This window comes from Corvus cornix, chromosome 18 (assembly GCF_000738735.6).
Source record: "Corvus cornix cornix isolate S_Up_H32 chromosome 18, ASM73873v5, whole genome shotgun sequence".
NCBI lineage: Eukaryota > Metazoa > Chordata > Aves > Passeriformes > Corvidae > Corvus > Corvus cornix.
This window is the reverse complement of record NC_046347.1, coordinates 8,230,066-8,250,614: the sequence shown is the minus strand read 5'-3', so window position 1 is coordinate 8,250,614 and position 20,549 is coordinate 8,230,066. Positions and strand designations below refer to the sequence as shown.

The following is a 20,549-nucleotide window of genomic DNA, read 5'->3' as shown; positions in this document are numbered from 1 at the left end:
AGGCCAATTCCCTACAACCCACAGCCCCTGTGGTGATACATGCAAAAACTCTGAGGTGCAGAAGAATTAGGCTCTGAAGGAAACTAAAAAGCTCAGACAAAAGATGAAAGAAACTGAACATGGAAAGTTAATACTGCTTTGAACATTTACTGAACAGAAATCCTTCCCAAAAGTGACAGAACTGCAGTTACCAATCAGGGACTCTGGGTTCAGGCTGCTAGGCAAAGCCCACACCTCCCAAGAGATCTGCCTGCAGGGCTTGCTCAAAGCCATCTCACAGGCATCAGCTACAGCAATATCTTAGGAAGAAAGGGCAGGAGCTTTTAGTTGAGCAGTGGGGAAGAAGCAAACACTGCTTGTTTATTCACAGGTCTTGCTACTCGAACTTGTTGCTTCCATCAGATGTGTGGTAAGTACCTGTTTAAGAAAAAATCAGGAACAAGAGCAAAACCACCCCCCTGCAGCTAATCCAACTAAGACACAGGATAAAGTTGTAGAGGTTAATCAGATCTGAGCCACTGGGTCTCTCTCTGCTGCTGTTTAGACATATCTGGTGAGCAACACCAGCAAGAGGAAGGCCAGGCAGAAACACCAATGACCCAGCCAGCCCCAGGAGACAAGTGCTGCTCCTCCCTTTTCTGCTCCATCAGGGAGAAAAGAGAGGAGCACATTTCAGGGCAGCCCCGTGGGAGAGCTGCTGAGCTCAGAGCTTGGCTGTCCCCTTAAGCCTTACCAGGTGCCAGGACACTGTGACTGATGGGCTGCATTAGACACCCCTTACAGCAAAGACCAGGGCTGTGCCTACCAGGTGCTGCCAGGTGGAAACCAGGGTGGAAATTTACTCAGCAAGGAAAAGTTCTGCCCATACAACTGCAGGGAGCTCCTCTTACCTTGTGTTTCATTAGCTGTAACTCTGTGTAAAAAGGCTGCAGCAGGGCAAGTGAGGGCTGTCCCAGTTCGAGGGGCACCAGCACAGAGACCAGCACTGGACTGTCACAAACAGCCCCTTCAGCACTGGGAGCCAGAAAAAAGCTGAGCTGGGGTTGCACTGAAGCAGCTCCACCAGCGTCGGTTCAGTGCTGACACAGGAATGTTGCTCCTGTCGCATGCAAGGTATCCTGCCTACTGCCTGGCCTGAAGTCTTGACCTAAAGCTACCTTGCAAAACTGGGCACTCTAGTTTCCCCAACTCAGGCCTTCCTGTGCAGTCAGATCTGCTCTGCCTCTCTCCCTCTTCCTCCCTGTAGGGCAAAAAGAAGCCAGTGGCCTCAGTCTTTATTGCTGAGACCAGCATCTGCACCTTGGTGGTAACAACATGCTATCCCATCACCACACCCCTGGGTGCAGGACACTCAGCATGGAAGAATGGACGTGCTCTGGAGAATGACCTCCCCTTTGGCCCATCAGACTGGACTCAGGCACATTCAGTGGGGAAAGGAAGACATTTTTTCTATATCCATTTCTTCTGGGCAGGGAGTACACTTGGACCAGAAATTCATCTTCTCTTCCAGACAGTACATGCCAGCCTTTCAGGGGATGGAGCAGGCACTCCAGTGGGATGACAGAACTGTAGTGACAGCAAGAAGATGATGGAAGGTTTGTAAGCACCATTCTGACAGTGATGCTAGTCTCTCTGGTTGCCAGAAATACTGTGTCAGGCAAATGATTCCTAATCCAGTGACCATCATCTTCCCCCTGGAAGGGAACTGGGTCTCTTGATACCACTCTACCACACAAGACTTTGCTTGTCTCCTCTGATAAACTGTTCCTCCTTCTTGGTAAATTATTTAATATGAGGACAGTGACTGCCACTGTTTTTCAGTTTCTCAAAGGAACTAAGATCTGTAACCCCCAAAATCAGAACTTCCGCCCTTCCTGAAGGAAGTTTCATGCTTCCTTTATAGACATGAAGCTTTATAGCAATAATCCATGAAACTTGTCATGAGAAAAACATTTTCATACTCTGGACTCGAAACACAGAACATTTCAGATTAAGAATAGCTCCCTTTTTCACTGTCTGCCAGATCTGGGAGGGAGGTGAAAATCCCCAGGGACTTGATTTGATGCATGAAAAACAATTCTATAGCAGCAAGTATGCACGCACGTTTATTTTAGGTTAATAATAGCTCTGCAATAATACTTAGCTTTGTAGAGAAAACTAAAGCTGAGATAGACCCATGCTGGCTGGTACTGAGTACCATGACAACTTGAGCACATCCATCAGAAAGAGAATAAATAATTTTTTAAAATCTCGTCACATCACAGTTTTCCTGTTTTTAGGATGATTTCTCTTTCAATTTCCAAATATCTGCTCCTGTATCAGCAATCATGACAAGTATCTCGGCTAAACTGATAGATCCTATGAAAGGACAACAGGAATTAGCAGCTTTGACTCTTAACAACATGGAGTTAAACATCCAGTATTAGGGGCTACTGAGTAATGCAGAAGTAATGGGACCGAAGGAGGGTTACTTTAGTAATGTAAGGGAGAAGAGCAGCCAGTCATTCCTTCCCTCCGAATTGGTGTTGGATGACAGAGGCTGGATCATCTATATAATGTTGGTAAGTGCCTTGCCACTGGCAAGGAACACAATACCAGGGCACTCGGAAACATCTCTGCTCTGATGTCAACATCACAGCTGGCACACACAGAGCATCCTCACCCCAGGAGACAGGTCCTGAGCAAGGCTGACTCTTTGCCTGCTAACATAAGAAAAACACCTTGGTGTCCCCACTGGGAAAGACCTCATTCAGCTACATCTGATGAGCACAGAATGACCTCAGAAAGACTACAACACTCACACTACAGAGAGCATCTTTCCTTGAATGAACTACCGCAGCTCAGCGTAATTCAGGCTGGTTTAGACTACAAGAAACCATCCAATGCAGCTTTGTGTCAAACCTCCACCCACACATCAGCTACATAATTAATAAGGATGAACGAGAGCATTATCCCAAGCTGGTATTCAGAGCCTCAGTGATCGGTAAAGCTTGTTATACTCTGTTCAGCTTTGGAAGTCAGTGGAACATACTTCACACATTGCACTACATGCTTGGTCATTAAACACAGGCTTATAAACCCACAAAGTCAGTTGCTTGCAAGTGTGGAGCAATTTTTTGCATGATCTTGTTTGTTTTGCAGTAGGCACAAAAGTTAATTAGTTTTCACAGTTTTATTACTCCACATGGTCAAATAACAGCCTGGAGCTTCCAGTCAGCTGGAACTGCATAAGGTCCAGAAAATTCTTACTGTGCTTTTCAGAACTGTTCACTAGGGTCATAAATCAGCAGCTGGCAAATGACTTTCTGGCTCTTCTTGGCCAACAGTACCAACACTAAAAGATCCCATAAATCAGTGCAGCAATGGCAGCTCTCAGCTCATGGAGCACAGAGGGAATCAAGATGGAAAACACTGTTTCAGATACATTAAAACAATGCTTTGGGAGGAATTTTGGCTATCACTACCCTGGGACAAGCCATCCAGAGCACTGGTCTTGCTGAACGGGACTTTGGTTCATTAAGCCCTAGAGGAGACAACACCAGAATATTAAACACGTCAAAGGAAAATCCTGCACACAACACGTATGCACAAGACCTGCCCAAATGGTTCCCAGGGCTGGCAAGTCCAAGTGTGATAAAGCAAACTTACAAATTAATAAAAGTTCTTCAGACACTTTATTTAGGTTGGAAGGAAGTTATTCCTCCAGCCATGGTCTCCAGGCACAGTTCAGAAACCAAAGACAGCAGCAGCAGGACCATCTCCCATGGTCTCCACAGCAGTCTCCCCCAAAATGGCTGCCTAAATGCACAAATCCATGCAAAAATAAGCATTTCCCAAGACCCAAATATTATTGTCAGAGGACACATGAAGGAGAAATGTTTGTGCCTTCCCTGTTGACAAGGAGAAGAACAACCCAGAGATAGAAATCCAGTGATAGTGGGACTGTGTGCAAAAGCAACTCCTCTATCAGCAACCAAGAGGGAGTAGCTGAGGGAGGAAGCAGCAGTTCAAATGGAAGAAGGAACCACAATAAACACTTTGATTTTCCTCCCTAGTGCAAATGACAAGGCTAAAAATCAACATCATTCCATGGAGGCCACTGCCAGCAGTGAGAAAAGATGCTCAAGTCCCAATTCCCATTATTTCTCAGTGTGAGGGTAAACGTGAGAGGAGTGGCAGGAAGACAAGCATCTGGCTCTGTCTTAGAGCCAAGGGGAAGAACTAAAAACCCACTTTGCTCTCTAAATTCCTTAGGGAACACCCCATTCTGATACCAACCCCAGCAAAACATACAGCTTATGTCAGACACATAAACAATCCAGGACAATTGGCACACTTATTTTCAAGTGCTTTGCTAAACCAAGTCAGAGCATTCAGGATCAGGTCCTCCAATAGCTTTTGTGACACTTCCCGTTTTTCACCTTCTATAATATTGACCCTTTCTCTGCCAAGAGACAAACAAGGCTACATCTCACTGGCTGCAGGCTGTCATCAACAAACACTTCCACTACCATTGTACATCACAAACAAGTATGCCACACAAACCAGGGACCCCATCACCACTGGTATCTATTAGTGAAGGATCACTGAGGCAGAGATGTTTCCTCAGGGAACACTGCCCTGAAGAAGTGCATCAGACCAGAGCTTTGATGATAGTCACAAACAGCTCTGCCTTCAGCTGTCTCATTCATCTTTTCCTCATGCAACTCGGGAGACTCCAGAGTATTTGCTACTTACAAAGTATGTCAAGTATCAAAGATGATGAAGAACAGTTCCTAGGGGTAAGATTGATATTGCTTGTTTAACATCAGTTTCATACATTGTTACTCTTCTCACCAACAACACAGGGTCACTGCAGATAGGTGTTCCTACGCAGCAGGAACGGACACTAAGAACACATAAATTCTCTGTGTCTTGTTAGTGTGGGGTTTTACTTTTAAAGTTGAAAGAATCCAAGGTCCAAGTGAGACTCAGAGGGATCACAAACATGCAGGACTTTTGCTACATTTTCCACCAAGACATATTGTCTCTAGTGAACAGAATATTCCCTGTGTCACCCTGAGCAGCCAAATCTGGGTTGATGCCACCACTCATGAGACTGGGAGAGGGAAAGAAGTGACTCTCCCAAGTGCTACAGCTTGAACAGGCAAACACTACAAGGTTTGAATCACACAAAAATCCAGGGCACTCAGAAATCAGGAGCCTATATGTACAATAGTGCAGGAAAACAGCCCATCAACTGAACCCCATCAACTTTGCCTCATGGTGCGTTGGTACCAAACTGATTTCAGACCAACATATAGTACAACACCTAGTGAGGAGGCAGAAGGAGATCACAGCTCCCTTGGCTGCTGTCAAACTCAAACAGTCCCACTGCTGCATTTAATTTTCAAATGTGCCCCAGTACTTTTGCACTGACTGCAAATACCAGAAAGCAATGGGAACATCATACTTCCTACTGCAGAGGAGAAACATTTGTTTTCCAGGTCTGATAGAGAGTAACTTTAAAAGTCCTGTAAATGTTACAGGCATAAGTGATGATGGTGTGGAAAAGCACCTCCAAACTGTTTCCACTCGCTAAGCAGCTGGCTTGTTCCTCTGGAGACGAGATGATCTCTTCCCCTTCTCTGTCATGACAGCGCACAGCCACAGAGCACAATGCACCAGCTGATTTGCAAAACAGCATCAATCCACTCTGTGTTTATGGCTTTTTCTCCCCTTTCTTTCTAAACATGCAGGCTTAAATGTTTTTATTGCTTCAGTGATTTTCTATGTGCAAGACAGGATTTGAGAACAATGCATTAGCAAGGATCTATGTGCCTAAATCCCATCCCGCACATTCAGCTGAAACAGCAGAGCAGAGATTCCAAAGCCCCCCGCTGCAGCTGGGATCGGGAAGCAGCAGAGACACACATCTCTGGACATAGCTCAGTGTCCCTCTTGGACACTGCACTCCAACATGCAGGTTTCTAGGCTCATACATGGAAGGTACACAACTGTGTAATGAGTAGGAAGCCTCCTGAAGCTTTTTACAAATCTAGAGACATCAAGCTGCCAGTAACTCATGAGCTGTGTAAGACTGACTCAGCCTCCATGTGTTTTTTGGTGTGTTTGTTATGACTCCTTGAAACATTTCAGGAGATGCCTGCTTTTACTGGCACAAGCTTAGGAGTGCTGCGTTTGCTATGCTGCCAATATCTGGTTCATACTGATGGCTGCTACTCCCAACTTTTTGCAGTAGTCAGAGTCAACAGTCTGTGTACAGGTCAGTGGGATTGGAGAGAGGAGTGTCCAAATAGCCAGGGAAAGGAGAAATGGGGTAGCTGATCACAAACCTTTCACGCTGCAGGGAAGGTGTAAATACAATCTGAGAGATACACATTCAGCTTAAGGGCTGGCTGGTGCTCGGTGTACAGAGGTATTAGAAGATTAAGAAGGAACTTGGGGCATTTTTGCTGTTTGTCTTGCAAGAGGCAGGAAGATCATTAATGACCTCCATGTGGCTTTTTCATGCTGAGCCATCACTCCAGTGTATCGTGGGTAACAGACAAACCTGGGTATAAGCCTTGAAGTGCTGGGAGATTGCCATCCACTGTAACAACACTGGGGATGGACACGGGCTAATCCAGGCGTAGTAAGAGACATTATCCTGCGGAGGAAATAGTCTCTTGGACATGTATTTGCTGCTCAATGCCTCAGTTTCCCTCCTTGACTGAGGGAAGGATAAATTCCCCTCCCCTTTCCCAGGCTGTATTCAAAAAAGCCTCTGCCTGAAGGCAGAGAGGAGTTGATAATCCAGAGGGCATCAGCAAACCAATCTCCAGCAGAAACAGCTCCTAACAGCCCCTTCTTGCTTTCAAGGCTGTCCACAGGGCAATGAATTTGAAGGGACTCTTTTTTTTCCCCAACCCCATAACCCAAAGTGGAGGAGTCAAAGGGTTAATGCTGTATGACAAAGGTCAGCCCAGTTTGGGGAGAGAGGAGAAAGGGAAGCATTGTGGCCATAGACAGCAGCTCACTGCCACCACAACACCACTTGAGAAATGTAAAGTGATGGTGTTGCTCAGAGAAAAGGCCTGAGAGCCCGGCCTAAATCCCAGGGCTTTATCACTCACAAAAGCCCAGCCCCTTGAGATATTAATCATGTGCTCCATGGCTGGGTGCCTCAAAGAGCAGCAGATGACACATGCCCAGCTGTTATTGCCGCCCCTCCTGAAGGTACCGGGGCAGAGGCAGATGCACTCCCAGTGCCCTCTGCTCGAGACTAATCTATTCTCCCTCCTTGTCCTCTGCCTTTCATCTCTTCCAGCAGCCCACGCTGACAACTGTAAATGAGATTAGACTTCAAGGCATGGGGCAGATGCAGAACCCCCTCTGTGCATTGCCAAGAGACCCTTGTAGATATTAAAATGTCTCTCCCCTTTACAATGCACAGCTTGGTGGAGGGGGAGAAGGGGACACATTTCTTGTCATGCTCTCAGAAGCGTCTGATATGGCAGACAAGGCAGACGCTGGTTTAGGGCCTGGATGCTAATCTGTTATCACAATGGACAGTCTTCCCACCAGCACCTCAGACTCCTCAGTCACCTTAGCAGATGAAGTAACAAGTCGATGACTATTTCCTCATCCCAGTTCCCATAGCCTCCTCTTTGCAGCACCACTCCATTTAAATGTGGACAGATGTCCCAATGAACACTAAAAAGGCAGAAATAGTCCAAAATTCATGCAAGGACTTGAAGGTTAATACAACCCTGGGCTCAACCCTTCTGCCTATACTGCCACTATCACTGCCATCATTTCCTATTCCTTATATTGCAGTTTGTGCTCCACCTGTTCCCAGTGATCCAACAAACCAGAGGTGAGACACAAGTTGTTTGTCAGAGAAAGATGTGAAATCTCAAGGCACAAACCACTGTCTACAGCTCAGTGAGACCTGCCTGGAGAGGTCTTGCAGCCACAACTGGCAGAGGTTTGCCAGCAACAATAGGCAGGGAAAGTTTTCAAAGTGAAGGGTCATGTTTAGCTCAACAGTGCCCCAGTAAACAAACTGGAATTTCTTTTACAGTGTGGGAAATAGCTCTGCCTGCCTGTGCTAAAGGGTACCCAGAGAAAAGGGACAGTTAACATAAAAGATCATTAAGTTCAAAATAATTCCCTTTCTTGGTTACCACCAACCATGATAATAGCTGCCCCAATTTTATGGATCTCTCTGCAATTTCAATCGTGCAGGAACCAGCCCTGGATTTACGGCAGCTGCAAAGTCAGCATATTTTAAAGCATATTTTAATGTTTTATGAGACCATGGCAGAGCAGGTTCAGCTGCACCCACTGCTGGTAGTGTCAGCAACTGAACTCTTCCTGGCAAGTGAATATCTACCTCTACAGCCTTGTTTCTGAGCTCAAGTTTTCCATTAGCTGCCTACACAGACTGGGTAACTTGGCATCCCTCTGCATTCCCCATAAACTCTGTTCATCTGTTGCCATCACACCCACATACAATTCTCAGGAAGGAATCTAGGATTTCTAAAGCAGCTGCAACAAAAACACAACCTGGATTGACAAGCAATAGGATCAAGGTGTTGAACCGGTGAGGAGGGTCTTTTTGGAGAGTTTTGTGTCTATTTAAAACAAGTTTGTTGTCATGACTACAAACCAGGGTATGGGTAAGAAGAAGTGAGAACTCCATGGTGAGCGCTGATAATGCTAATTAACCCTCAGAATCTCAGCAGCCATGGGGATGGGGAAACAGAGAAGATGATACAAGCTCTTGACATCTAACAAGGTTAAAAGCCACCTTCAGAAGGCAGGTCTATCCCAAGAACAAACACTGTCGTCCTAGATAGCCCCTTTCACCCAGCCCAGCCAAGGGCCGGATAACACCAATGAGCTGCAGTCACTGCCAAAGCAGGGGCACTGGGGACATGGAGACAAAGAACCGCACCCGAAGCCCTAGAGAGGACATAGCAACGTAGGAGCAGCCCCTCAGGATACTCATCTGCAGAGTCAGTCTCCAACCATCAGGCAGCTTGGCTTCAGCAAGGACTGGGAGATGTTCTCATGTCTGAGTGCAAGGCAATTAACGGATCTTATTAGCACAGAGAAGCAGGAAACTGTCAGCAGCTGCTCCTGGGATTGTCATATTTTTAACTTTACCAGAAAATTAACCAAAAAAATGGGGCTTTGGCCACTGAAAACAAATGAAGAAAACCCCAGGTGATTGCAGAGGGATGGAGAGAGCTTGCTCTGCTCAGATTCTACACGGAGACAGCACAGAGCACGCAGCAATGGTGCAGGCTCTGCAGACGGCAGCAGATGCGGAGCTAATGTGTATGTGGGGGTGGAGGGTGTTTATGAGCATAATAAATAAATGTATAAATCCCTATAAAAGTTCCCATATAAAAGTGAGTTAGAGCTGCCCGCGGGCCATGGTCTCGTAATAAAAACCACATCTTGCAAGCACAGCATGAGGCAGCAGCTGAACTGTAACTGGCTGGCTGCAGCACTGAAGAGCTGTGAGTCTACCTGTTCCCCAGCTCTTGGGTGAAGTGCTGACCCCACTAAATCCAGGAGGAATTTTGGTACTTGCTTCAGTGTGGTCAGGATTTTGTCCAGGGAGGGGCTTCTTTGAACCTCAAAGCCTAGGAAGCAGTTCTGGGTCTGACTTTTTGTCAAATTTAAGTTCTGTTACTTCTTAAAAAGAATCTGCAAGTGGCTGAAGATCTTGGCTTGAGTCACTGATAGTTCCCAGTGTGGCAGACTAGAGCTGGATCAAAACAAATAAAAAATTCCTCCAGAACACATGGTCAGTCACTCCTCTCTCCCAAAATAACGAAGCAAAAAGCATTGCTTTATGGCTGAGCAGCAATTTTTCCATCAAGAAGTTTTGAATTTTTAATTTAAGTTGGGAGGGGATAATAAAAAAACCAAACCCCTTAAATTTTGTATGTCTAAACAGAAACCTGCCGCTTTTTTTGTCAGTAAACTTAAATAAAAATTTTTAAAATACCTCCTCAGAAGGGAAAAAAAAAAAAAAAAGCAAGCATTAATAATCATTTCTTTCCCCTCTCAAAGGCTCTGTGTGTGTGCACTGACCTCTCCTTCACAGTTTTCTGGGATGATGGAGTATAACACCAATAAGGCACTTGCAGACTCCCAGCCTGTAAATTCCCAACTGCTCTAACGCTTTCTCCAGAGCCTTCTCTTGCTCTCCTGGGAGGTGGTGAGTGCAGAGGTCCACGTGTCTCAGCTGAGAGGATGGCTCTCAAACCTCAGTCCCACCCCATGAGTCACAAATGCACATGCACCCGGGGCCACCCATTTTCACTCCAAGTACACCTCCAAGCCAGGTCCTGACTCCCAGGGAGAGCTGCAACTGTTCCCAGTGCCAACACACAGGCATTCTCTAGTTATTAAGACTGTCCTCATGTTTCACATGGATGCCAATCAGAGCTAAACAAAATGCTCCCCTCTCCTCTTAGCACATTGCTGCTGGGAATAGCAACCTTGTTCCACGACAAACAGCATCTTGCAATTCACTGCAGGACTAATTGCATTGCTTTGCTGATATAATGCTCCAGGAAGATGTCAGCTTTGCCCGCAGGCAACAAGGACATTATTGATTTATTCAGGACTTATGTGTAGTTGTCACAGGTTGCATTCACTCTCATAATAAAGCCTTACAGACAAGGTTTAAAATTCAGCTGCAGCCCTAATTGAAACATAGCTAATTATCAAAGGTCTGCCTTTGCAGCCCGTTCCATTGTTACTGGGCTAATGTTCTGTAAATCCAACAGTCAAACTTTCCCTTCCCTTAAAAATAAAAAAAAAAGCAGGAAAACCCCTCATCTACTCTTCAAGCAAGTCCAATGGGAAACTACAAATTCCTCTCTTTGAGCCTGAGGTAGCTACCAGCCAACAGCCCCGTCCCACAAGGACTCAGGTGACTTCAAAGGATGCTTGTAGAATAAGACTCCAAATTAAGGCCAGTGTTGGAGACAGAAGAATTCAAAGTGGCTGGAACAAACATTCAGCCCAGACCACAAGCAATTTATTGTGCATCCACCTTTTCAGCGGCAGCATCCCCTACGAGCCCCAGCAAATTCAAACACACCACACGATTTAGGTGTGATCAACAATCACAATACCCAGCTCCCAGGTGCCGGCTGACTGTAACACAGCCAACGTGCTGCAGTCCAGACACGTGGAATAGCAGCTGGTCACGTCTAACCGGGTATAAATGAGCACTCATCAGAACAAGCAGCCCCAGTTAATAGCTGAATGATAACGGGACCCCCAGGGTACCAAGGACATCCTTTCTCAGGCTACGCCACAGCTTTTGGCTTTGTAGTTCAGCCAAACACAGGGGCGAGATTATTGCCTCATAAAGCAGGGATGAAATCCCATCCGAACTTTATTGCCAGGATGATTCCAGCGTCAGAGCAAGCTCCCTTACAGAAGGTGACATTTGCATGCATGCACAATAGCATAAAAGTTTATGACATCAAGAGAGTGCTGCAGTTTAGAAGCAAGTCAACCCTAGAAAAATACCTGTGTTTATAGCTGCTACACATTTCAACCTGGCAGATGGAAGGGATACCACAAAGCAAATGTGTCAGTGAAAGCAGCTAAAAGCATAATTTACAAACTAGAACCCACAACTCAAAATCTCAGCAGCTGTAGCTCGAAGCTCTTCAGAGCTGTGCTCATTTCAGCTGGCTACAGATCTGACCCAAGGCATTTATCTGACACTACCACAGTCTTTGGTACAGAAGCAGATTCTTTGCTAATCCTCTGCAAGTCTAAAGCAGCAGGTCCTCCCTGGATGATGTAACCCTGCAGAAGTCAGTTTAGCACTTGGGGAGCCATTTCAAAGAACACAGCGCCGGTTTTACAGGTCTTAGTCTGCCCGCCTGAAAGAGTAGAAGATCCTTTAAGCAAGGACAGCACAACTGGCAGCAAACAGAGCACCTGCTGCAGCACCTTGGCTCAGCCCCTGTGCCGCCAGGGATGGGCTCACTCCTGTCCCTGGCTACTCTGAAGAGGAACTGAGAGAAAGGCCCAAAGCAGCTGTGATAATTATGACTAGCATACCAGCATCCTGGGAACTGGGAGCATGGAGCACATTACTCTTAGGCTGTATTTTAAATGCAGGGAAAAGCCAGTATAGAGGAAATTAACCAGAGGTTAGGCTCTTTGCTCACAAGACAGAGACAATATATCAGTTGTTCACATACCTGATCAAATAGGGCTTTCCAGTGCTGAGAGGCAATGCATAAGGGAGGAAAAAGAATAAAAAGAAGGTATCAGAGCAATGACATTAACATGCAGTAAACTGTAGAAGTATATTCTAACAGAGAAATAACCAAATGATTTAATGCCATTTCCAACATCCTTCTTCATCCCAGAATCACCTTACCCTTCCAGAGGGGGAGGCAGGGGAATCTACCAAACACAGGGAGAACAGTTTTCATTTACAAATCCAAATTAGGATGAACTCGAAACATTCACAGGGTAATTCTGTTTTCTCCCACTTTGTCTATTTGCAGGCAAGCAAGGAAAAAAGGAGTTTTTACTCAGAGGGATCACGAAAGCTCTGTGTATATTGAGGGAAGGGAGGAATTAGCAATGTTTTTCCAGATCACTTTCTGAGATCCTGTGGCCCAACACTGACCAATCAATTGCCTTGCTGGGTTGTAAGAGCCCCATCTGATGCCTGCTTCTGACTCTGGCTTTCTGCAGGCTCTTTGATAACCCATCAGTTCTCTGAACCTCACATGTCCACATCTGAAAAACAGGTAATTCCTCTTGTGCAAGGTGGGAGGGTGAAAGGCTGGAGAGAGCCCATTGCAAGGATTTACCCCACATCTTTTGTTCTATCAGATCTGCCTTAAAAATGCTGTATAGGAGGATGCTCCACTTCAATGCTCACAACCATGTGAACACTCCACAAGTCCTTGTCACTTGGAAACAGAAAAAATAAACTGGAAACTGGCTCTGATTTATGCTTTGTAGAGAGACTGATGTCAAGTCACCTCCCTGACCCAGACTGCTGCCTCACTGTCCCACGGAACAGAGGAAATTCCTAATGAATTGTTTAAGGCTCTCTCTCATGTATCCTGGATTTAGGGGCCAGTTGAGAAGACAGCAACTTCCATGGGGCAGCACTGGGGTAACCACTGGCTTAGGATCCCCAGAAACGTTTGAACATTTGCTCATTTCCAGCTCCATTGTCTGAAGTGCTGTTCAGCACATCTTTTTTCTGCCTCACTCCCCTTCCCAGAGAAAAACAAATTGAGTAAAACAACAAACATCAGACTCTTAGAAGCAAATCTCCTCACAGTGCTATTAGCAAAGCAGAAGTCTGGTAAGAGTCTTATCTAGTCCTGGAAGAACATTTCCTTTTACATGGTAGGCAAATCTAATGCAGAATTGACTGGAGAGACAGTGGGATATCAGGCCACTGAATTCCTTTTCATTGCTTAAGTTGTTAGCTCCCCTCCTCCCCATGTCTCTCTCCATTTATAAGCTCCCATTTATCATCATAAATCAGCCCAGCACTTTAACCAGACACTTTGGGACTGCCTGAATCCTGGCTTTATGGAATGCTGCTCTGAGAGCTGCAATGACATCACAGCTGAGCTGTTACACACTGTCAAGGCTGTGACAGACCTCCACTGTGTTATATTTTTGTGGTTAATAACACATAAAGAACTGACCTTGTGTCAGTTCTTCCTGGCCAAGCCAGAGAGCTTCCATCAGGCTTTCAGATGTAATAACAACACAAAATCAACCCCCAGTCTGGTCTCAGGGGGCACAGAGTAGCACAGACCAGTTGAAGTTTTCAGAGATGATGCTCTGTAGCCTGCTTGTTTCAGCAGGAAATCTTGGCGGAGGAGAAGGAGGGCATTTACACCACTTCCTGCTTTTCTGACTTGCAGATGATACATGATACCTCAGGCTTCTGTCACATCATCTACAGCCAGGTCTCAGCAGCTTCCCATAACCAGTGCAGCTGCAGGCTTTAGTTTTGTTGATTATAGAAAACAAGGTACCAGAGTCAAATAACAATGCAAATAATGGTGAGACACTGCGAGCTGGATCTGACCCAAGCTGTCCTACCTCAAGGTCAAGCACCAAGGCAGCTGTGGAACTGGGATGAGAACTTCTAGACTAGATCTAGACTTCACCAGGGACAACTCCTGTCCTAGGAGCCCAATCCTGCCAGGCACTCAGCACTTCAGCATCTCCTGGGCCCCCTGGCAGGATTGAATTGCTAATGGATACGTTTTTGTAGAGAATGGAACAACTCCAAGGGGCCCACGTGTATCACAACAGGAAATCTTTCTTGTAGGACCATCCAGACAAGCAAAAAATTTGTCAGAGAAGAAAAGGTCACAGTCTGATTTCAGCAAGTACTGGGATTTGGAAACCTGGACTGTGAAAGCTCCTGAAACGCCACCCTTTCCAAGTCAAAGCTACACACGCCCCTGAGTCAGTCATCTCCTCTTAGGACTGTCTGGCAGTGTTGTAGCAGAGGTCAAACTGCATCACACGCTTCCTCCTTACTGCACTGTGCTCAGGAATACAGACTGGGGAATGCAGCTCCAGCAAGCAGCTGCACTTCCTCCCGTACCCTCTGGGAGGAAAATCCAACAGCAACCGAATTCTAGGTGATTCAGAAGGAAGGGCTGGGGGGTGAAGAGCAGGCTCTGTCCCGAAGCATGCCCGGGTGGCTTCCTCCAGCAGCGTCAAAAAGATAGAGGGCCGAGGGGATGCGCCATTGATGGAGGCTCAGCTCCCAAGCGTCCCTTTCATACTGGTGCAAGACCCGAGCCAGAGCCCGCTTCAGAAAAACATTTAGTATCTCTACTTTATGTCTCGCAGGCAGGAACAGACCCTGCACTTACCGCTGCACACTGAGCAGACACTTTGCAGTTCTCATCCCAGCCCAGTTTGCTGGGAAGGAGAGCTGTGAACAGTCCTGAGATGCACCAGGAATGCAGGATCTCTCACGTTCACTCCCTCCCAGACAGGTGCACGGCGAGCTCCTGCCTCCGGGTCCGGCAGCTGCAGAACAACTGCCTCAGCTCTGCAGGCACTGTCGCTCAGCATAGCAGGAGCACATTTGGAGTGCGCAGGACCCCTTCGCGTCCTTCTGGGCTGGGTGGGCAGAGAGCCGGTGCCAAGTTATCCCACCCTCACGTGCCATCAGAGCTCGGAGGGTGGAGAGACGCCATCAGCCCTGTCAAGCCGAGGACAAAACTTGCTCGACTGTTTGTTGCTCGGGGACTGGAAGAGAGGGCAGCTCCCGAGAGCGGGAGCATTTCGCATCTGTCACCCTCCGGGTGGCTGTGACTCTGGAGAAGCTCTCTGTCCCCTGGCGGCCCCTCAAGCCAAGGCGTCAGCCCCTCACCAGGCTCCAGAGTCGCGTTTGTGAGCAGTCCGCTGCCCCTGCCCGGCCAGCCGCAACCCACCGGCATCTCCCCGCCGGACGCGGGCACCCAGCGAACCGGGAGCCCGTACGGGCCGCCGAGGCTTCCTGGGCCGGGAGCTGCGGCCCCGGAGACGGAGCCAGCCCGGTGGCTGCTGGAGCCCGCAGACACCCAGCGGCGGGGGGCGCGTAGGGCGGCGGGAAGGCGGCGGGGACGGCGTCTTTCCCTCGCCCCGCAGGATCACCGGCTCCACTCCTGTCCCCATCCCGGGCTTCAGCTATGAATAGCTTGAGCCGATTAACCCGGCCCGGGGGAGAGGGGGGAAGATACCGAGCAAAGGAAACTTACATCCTCTGCGGCCATAGGTAGGACATCCTCGGAGTCCAGCACCTCGATTTCTTCCGCCTCCGAGCTGGCAGCCACAGCAGGGGAAGGGCTGGCGTGAGGCTCCGGCAGCTTGTCTCCCATGCTTGGAAACGGTCCCCCCTCCAGCCCCCGCCCCCCCCTTCTCCCCAGATCCTTAAAGAAATTAAACCTAGCTGCTGCTTGGCAAACTTTCAAGCGCAGCCGAGCCTGCCTTCATGACTCCCGCAGCCGGGAGGGGAGGAAATCCTCCATCCAGGGAACATCCAATAAGCGCGGGCAGCGCCGGCGGACGGCATCCCGGCGCCCGTGCTCCGGCCAGGGCAGTGACCCCTCCCCGCCTCCCGCCCCTGTGGCCGGGCGGTGCCCCCGGCCCGGGCACGGCCGGCGCCTCCCCCGAGCCATCTCCCGGGGACGGGGGTCCGCCCTTCCCGGCGCGGGGGAGCCCCGGGGGCTCTCGGAGGCAGAGCCCGGAGCTGCGGCACGTCCGAGGATGCGGGCTGGGCGGCGGCGGGGGGAGCAGCGCCGGGTGGCCCTTGCCCACGGCCGGCACCTCCTCCCAAGGGGCGACCCTCGGAGGCTCGGCCATGGCCGGCACCGGGCAGCCCCTGCGGCGGGGCCCGGCCGGTTCCAGCCCTGCCCTCCTGCCCGCGGACAGGGGACCAGAAGTGCCGGTTCATCGGGGCTCTCTGCAGACGACTTCTGCGTCCCGGAGTCTCACCGTGAGGGGCTGGTGTGCGGTTTTACGTCTTTTGCCATAATTGTTCCTATATGTCAGGATGGGCAACTTAACCATCTGGAGCCTGGATTAGGAACTTGAGGAATGCCTTGACTGCCGGCAAAAATCCAGCAGTTTTAGCTTCCTCCAATCTAGTACAGAAATAGCAGGTTGGCAAGGGGGAAGGGCAAGCAGAGCCAGGCTGATCCACATGGTGCCAGTGCCTCTGCTTTCTGTTAAAAGCCAGACAGAACACAGAGGCAGAGCAGAGTCCAGCACCACAGGCCAGGTTTTCTTGATGAAAAGCTCCAGTGCCAGATCAGAGACACCTCAGGCACGAGTACAGAACCAAGCTGGAAGTCCCTCTTTTCTCTACAATTTGTTTAAAAACCAACCACAACAACAAATATTATAACAAATCCAGCTAGAATACCTCTGGAAAAGGAGCAGGATCTTCCATCCTGCAGTAGCAGAGCATATAGCAGAGAAGTAAAACCAGGACCCTTGAACCTGAACAGAACTTTTCTATCTCAGGATTCAAGTAGGAAAATGACAACAAAATAAAAGCTCTTCTGAGGTCTTCAGTGCCACTGATGAAGAGGAGGGCTTCTGTCCCCTTAATGACATCGGTGAAACAGAGCAGATCTTCTGCACATTTAAAGGTAATTCCTTGAGCCATTTCTCGCTGGTCTAGAGCTTGTCCAGCCTGCTCTCCTGAAGCATAAGAACAGGATACCAAATCCAGAACTTCTGAGAAGCACTAACCCACTTCACTCATACTAACACCACTCCTGCCAAAATATTCCAGGCACTAAACAACGATTATACAAACAATCTCTTTTTGATCGAAAAACTAAACCTCATCAAAACTTCAAAACAGATGGATAAGCAAAAATATGCTATGCCAACAGAAAGAAACAGCAGTCGTTTAAAGATGTCTGTAGGGAAGAGGGAAGCAAGTTTTTAAAGTAAAGAGAGAATAAATGAGCTGAATTTCAGGGGTAACAGGTTCCACTCAGTTGGGGACTGTATCATCTCTGATTCCAGATGCTAGTGGGAAAATGCCAAATGTGAAGTCTAACATGAATGCAATCAGCAACAGGGAGAACCCCCAAAACTCCTTACCTCAACACCAAACTCCCCCTAAAGTGGGAAATTGCTGCAAAATTACAAGTTCATTTTTCTCCTCTAAGGACTGTTTTTCACTAGTGGTTTTTTTTTTCAGGGAAATATCTCTGCAATTGCATATAGGAGCTAGTGCTGTGCTATAATTGTCACAGAAAGGAAATTAACAGTATTCTAATGAGGAGTTTTGTTACAGACAAATTATCATCTTGCAAGTGTGTGAGAGTCTCTCAATTTAGAATGTCATTTCTCCCCGGCATACCCCGGTGACTCTACCTTGGAAGACAGTAATTGCCTAAATAAACTGGGAGGTTGTAAGCCACCCCAGAGCAGGTGCAGACTGAACATGGAAGGGCTTCAGAAGACAGAAAGGACTTGAGATAATAAACCCCAACTTTTATAGTCCAAATCCTGCAAACAAAATGTAGATGTACGCCTTCCCTGAATTGGAAGTGGCTCAAAAGGTCAGCTCATGAATATGCAATAAACCCACCTCAAAGTAGGGACCCAGCCAACATCTGTTAGCTAAGCCCTCTGGAACAAATCTAAACAGTTTGTTCATGGGTCCTTTCTCCACCCAAAGTAGCCCCAAAGGGCTTTTACAAAACTTCCCAACTCTTACAATTGGAACTATGTGGAGCAACCTACCCAGCTTGATTTCCATACCAGAGCTCAGCCAGCTGGCCAGACTTGGGAGGCAACTTCTGAAGGAAAATGCAGCATTTTGGATCAAAACCCAAAAATGCTGCACACAAACACAACCTTAGGAGGAAATTAGATAGCACATACACAGCTGGGACTGGATCAGACCTGTCAGATTAACCCCTTCAGACTCATGAAAATGGCAAAAAAACCTCTAAGGACCACAGATGGTTTGAGACTGGGGTTTAAACTCAAGTCCAAAACGTAACAGTGGCAAAGGACTCTTCCAGCATCAGCGATACTCCCTGTGCCGGAACAACACAAGTTTACCTCACAGAATCAGTATGAATTTGACTATATGTGCTGCCTTTTGGCTTCCCCCTGACTCATGGGTACTCTCCCTCCTGAAGAGAAGGAATAGTGGGAAAAAATAAAGTCCAACCTCTCCTGTGATTTCTAACTTGTGTTGAAAGACCATCCTCCTGACCCTCCCTGTTACATGTTGTACTTAGAACTTTCCAAGTCCAGCAATGAAAAAGCACTCTAGTCCTTCCATCTACTGCTCTCTTCTGCCACAGTAGCTGCTATTGGTTGCAGCTGGTTCAAGTTGTCTTTTTGGTTATAGTTGGGGAAATACTTAAATCTGCAATTAACCCTTTTTGGGGCAGTTGTCTTAAAAGGGAGCTCTCATATCAGGTCAACCTTGCGGTATTTTAAGATGTGTCTGCTTGTTTTTACCTGCCACCTGCTGGGATCACAGCACAGGGTCATTCCTAAACAAAAGAATTGTTTGAAATGGAGACCAATTAGTCAGTCAAGGTTAATTTCCAGCATAAAATCAATGGTAACTATTAATGCTTACTATGAATCTTGAACTGACAAGCTTTCAGACAAGAGGTCAAAGCTGAGGGGTGAAGGATGTGTCTCCAAATAAGATGAATCAAGGTCTTTTTCCTCTCAGTGACTTGACACCGTGGTCAGGCAATTCACGCATCAGACTGAGCAGCAAGAAATGGAGTCTGGTTGTGAAAAATAAAATGAAAGAAGTTGTTAGAAAACTGACAGCACCAGAGGAAAGAAAACAAATCACTGTTGAGAGTAAGTGGACTGGAGTGCTGCACCTTCTTCCCAGCACTTAACTGCAGTAGCTAACTTTTGGACATTCTTCATCATATACTTCATGAGAAAAATAATTTCCCCTCACGGTAACTCTAATCCTCACGGATTCAGGAGGGCTTGGCCAGTGGTAGGGGGACATCATGACTCTTATCTGGTGGCACCGCGGCTCCCTCAGAGAACACCGACCACCCACCCGGATGGGGCCACAACAGAGCTGGATACTAGGACTTGAGTGCTCTTCCCTAAGAAAATTCCTGTCCGCAAACCACTGTGGAAGGCCTGTTTTATATAAGCAGGCGGTGATCCGCTCCGTCCCTCACCTGCGCTGGCCGCTTCGGGCCGTGAGGGCGGGCGGGCAGCGCCTTAGAGCAGGGGCGCCTCCCTCAGCGGTGCAGCAGAACCCGCTCCCCGCCGCTGCCGGGCTGATGGGGCCGTTCCACCCGGGAACACCGCACCCGCCGGTTCGGGCTGACGGGGCCGTTCCGTGCAGGCTCTCTCGATCCCGCCGGTTCGGGCTGACGGGGCCGTTTCCCGCTCCCGCTGGTCCCGGGCTCAGCGCGGCCCCGTGAGCTCGGCGCCAACGGCCCCTGGCGGCCGCTCCCGGCCGGGCCGGTGGTCCCTCGAGGGCTGCCCTCGGGAGGATCCCAGGACTCCTCACAGCTCCTCGGGAACGCCGCACTGCTGGAGCTTGTTTAATCAACACGGCAATATTCACCAATTCACTGCCCACAACTCCCTAAACCCCACTGAACTATTTGATCTTTTCTCCCACTCTTTGTCCTTGACAATAATAACAAAGTTCATGCTTGACTACTTGCATTTCAGCTTTAAAGTATCATCTGTAGGTTACTGGTGGGTTCGGTCGGGAGATCTCTATAAGCAGATCTTGGGACACAGGCGGTTTTTTGCAAAGGGCGTGGGTATAGGGGCACTGCTCAGAGCTGCCAGACTCAGCTCTGAGCAGGCCCAAGAGAGCAAGAGAGTAAGCGGGTAAGAGAGAGAGAGAGAGAGAGTGTAAGAGCAAGGAGAGTGAAGAAGTAGTAGTAAGAGTAAGAGCAAGAGTGTCTGAAGTCCTGGTTACAATACAATAAATCATCTTCTGTACTGAATATTCTAATTGTCACTAACCAATCTAATACAAGATACAAATC

The 20,549-nt window shown here is 48.0% G+C and overlaps 1 protein-coding gene across 3 annotated transcripts in view; it reads right to left on the bottom strand.

The window, feature by feature from the left end:
* Positions 1-15,910, bottom strand: part of RHBDL3 (rhomboid like 3) — a 72,544-nt gene extending 56,634 nt beyond the window's left edge. The window contains exons 1-2 of one of the 3 annotated variants that reach the window (XM_039562333.1): positions 15,780-15,910; positions 12,234-12,257 (exon numbers count right to left, since the gene is read on the bottom strand). In XM_039562333.1, the coding sequence (XP_039418267.1) occupies positions 12,234-12,257; positions 15,780-15,899 (144 nt within the window). In that variant the 5' untranslated portion in view covers positions 15,900-15,910. Of the gene's footprint in view, positions 1-12,233; positions 12,258-14,906; positions 14,980-15,779 lie in introns of those variants that run through there. The other 2 variants (XM_039562335.1, XM_039562334.1) reach the window with 2 other exon arrangements.
* Positions 15,911-20,549: the final 4,639 nt, after the last annotated feature.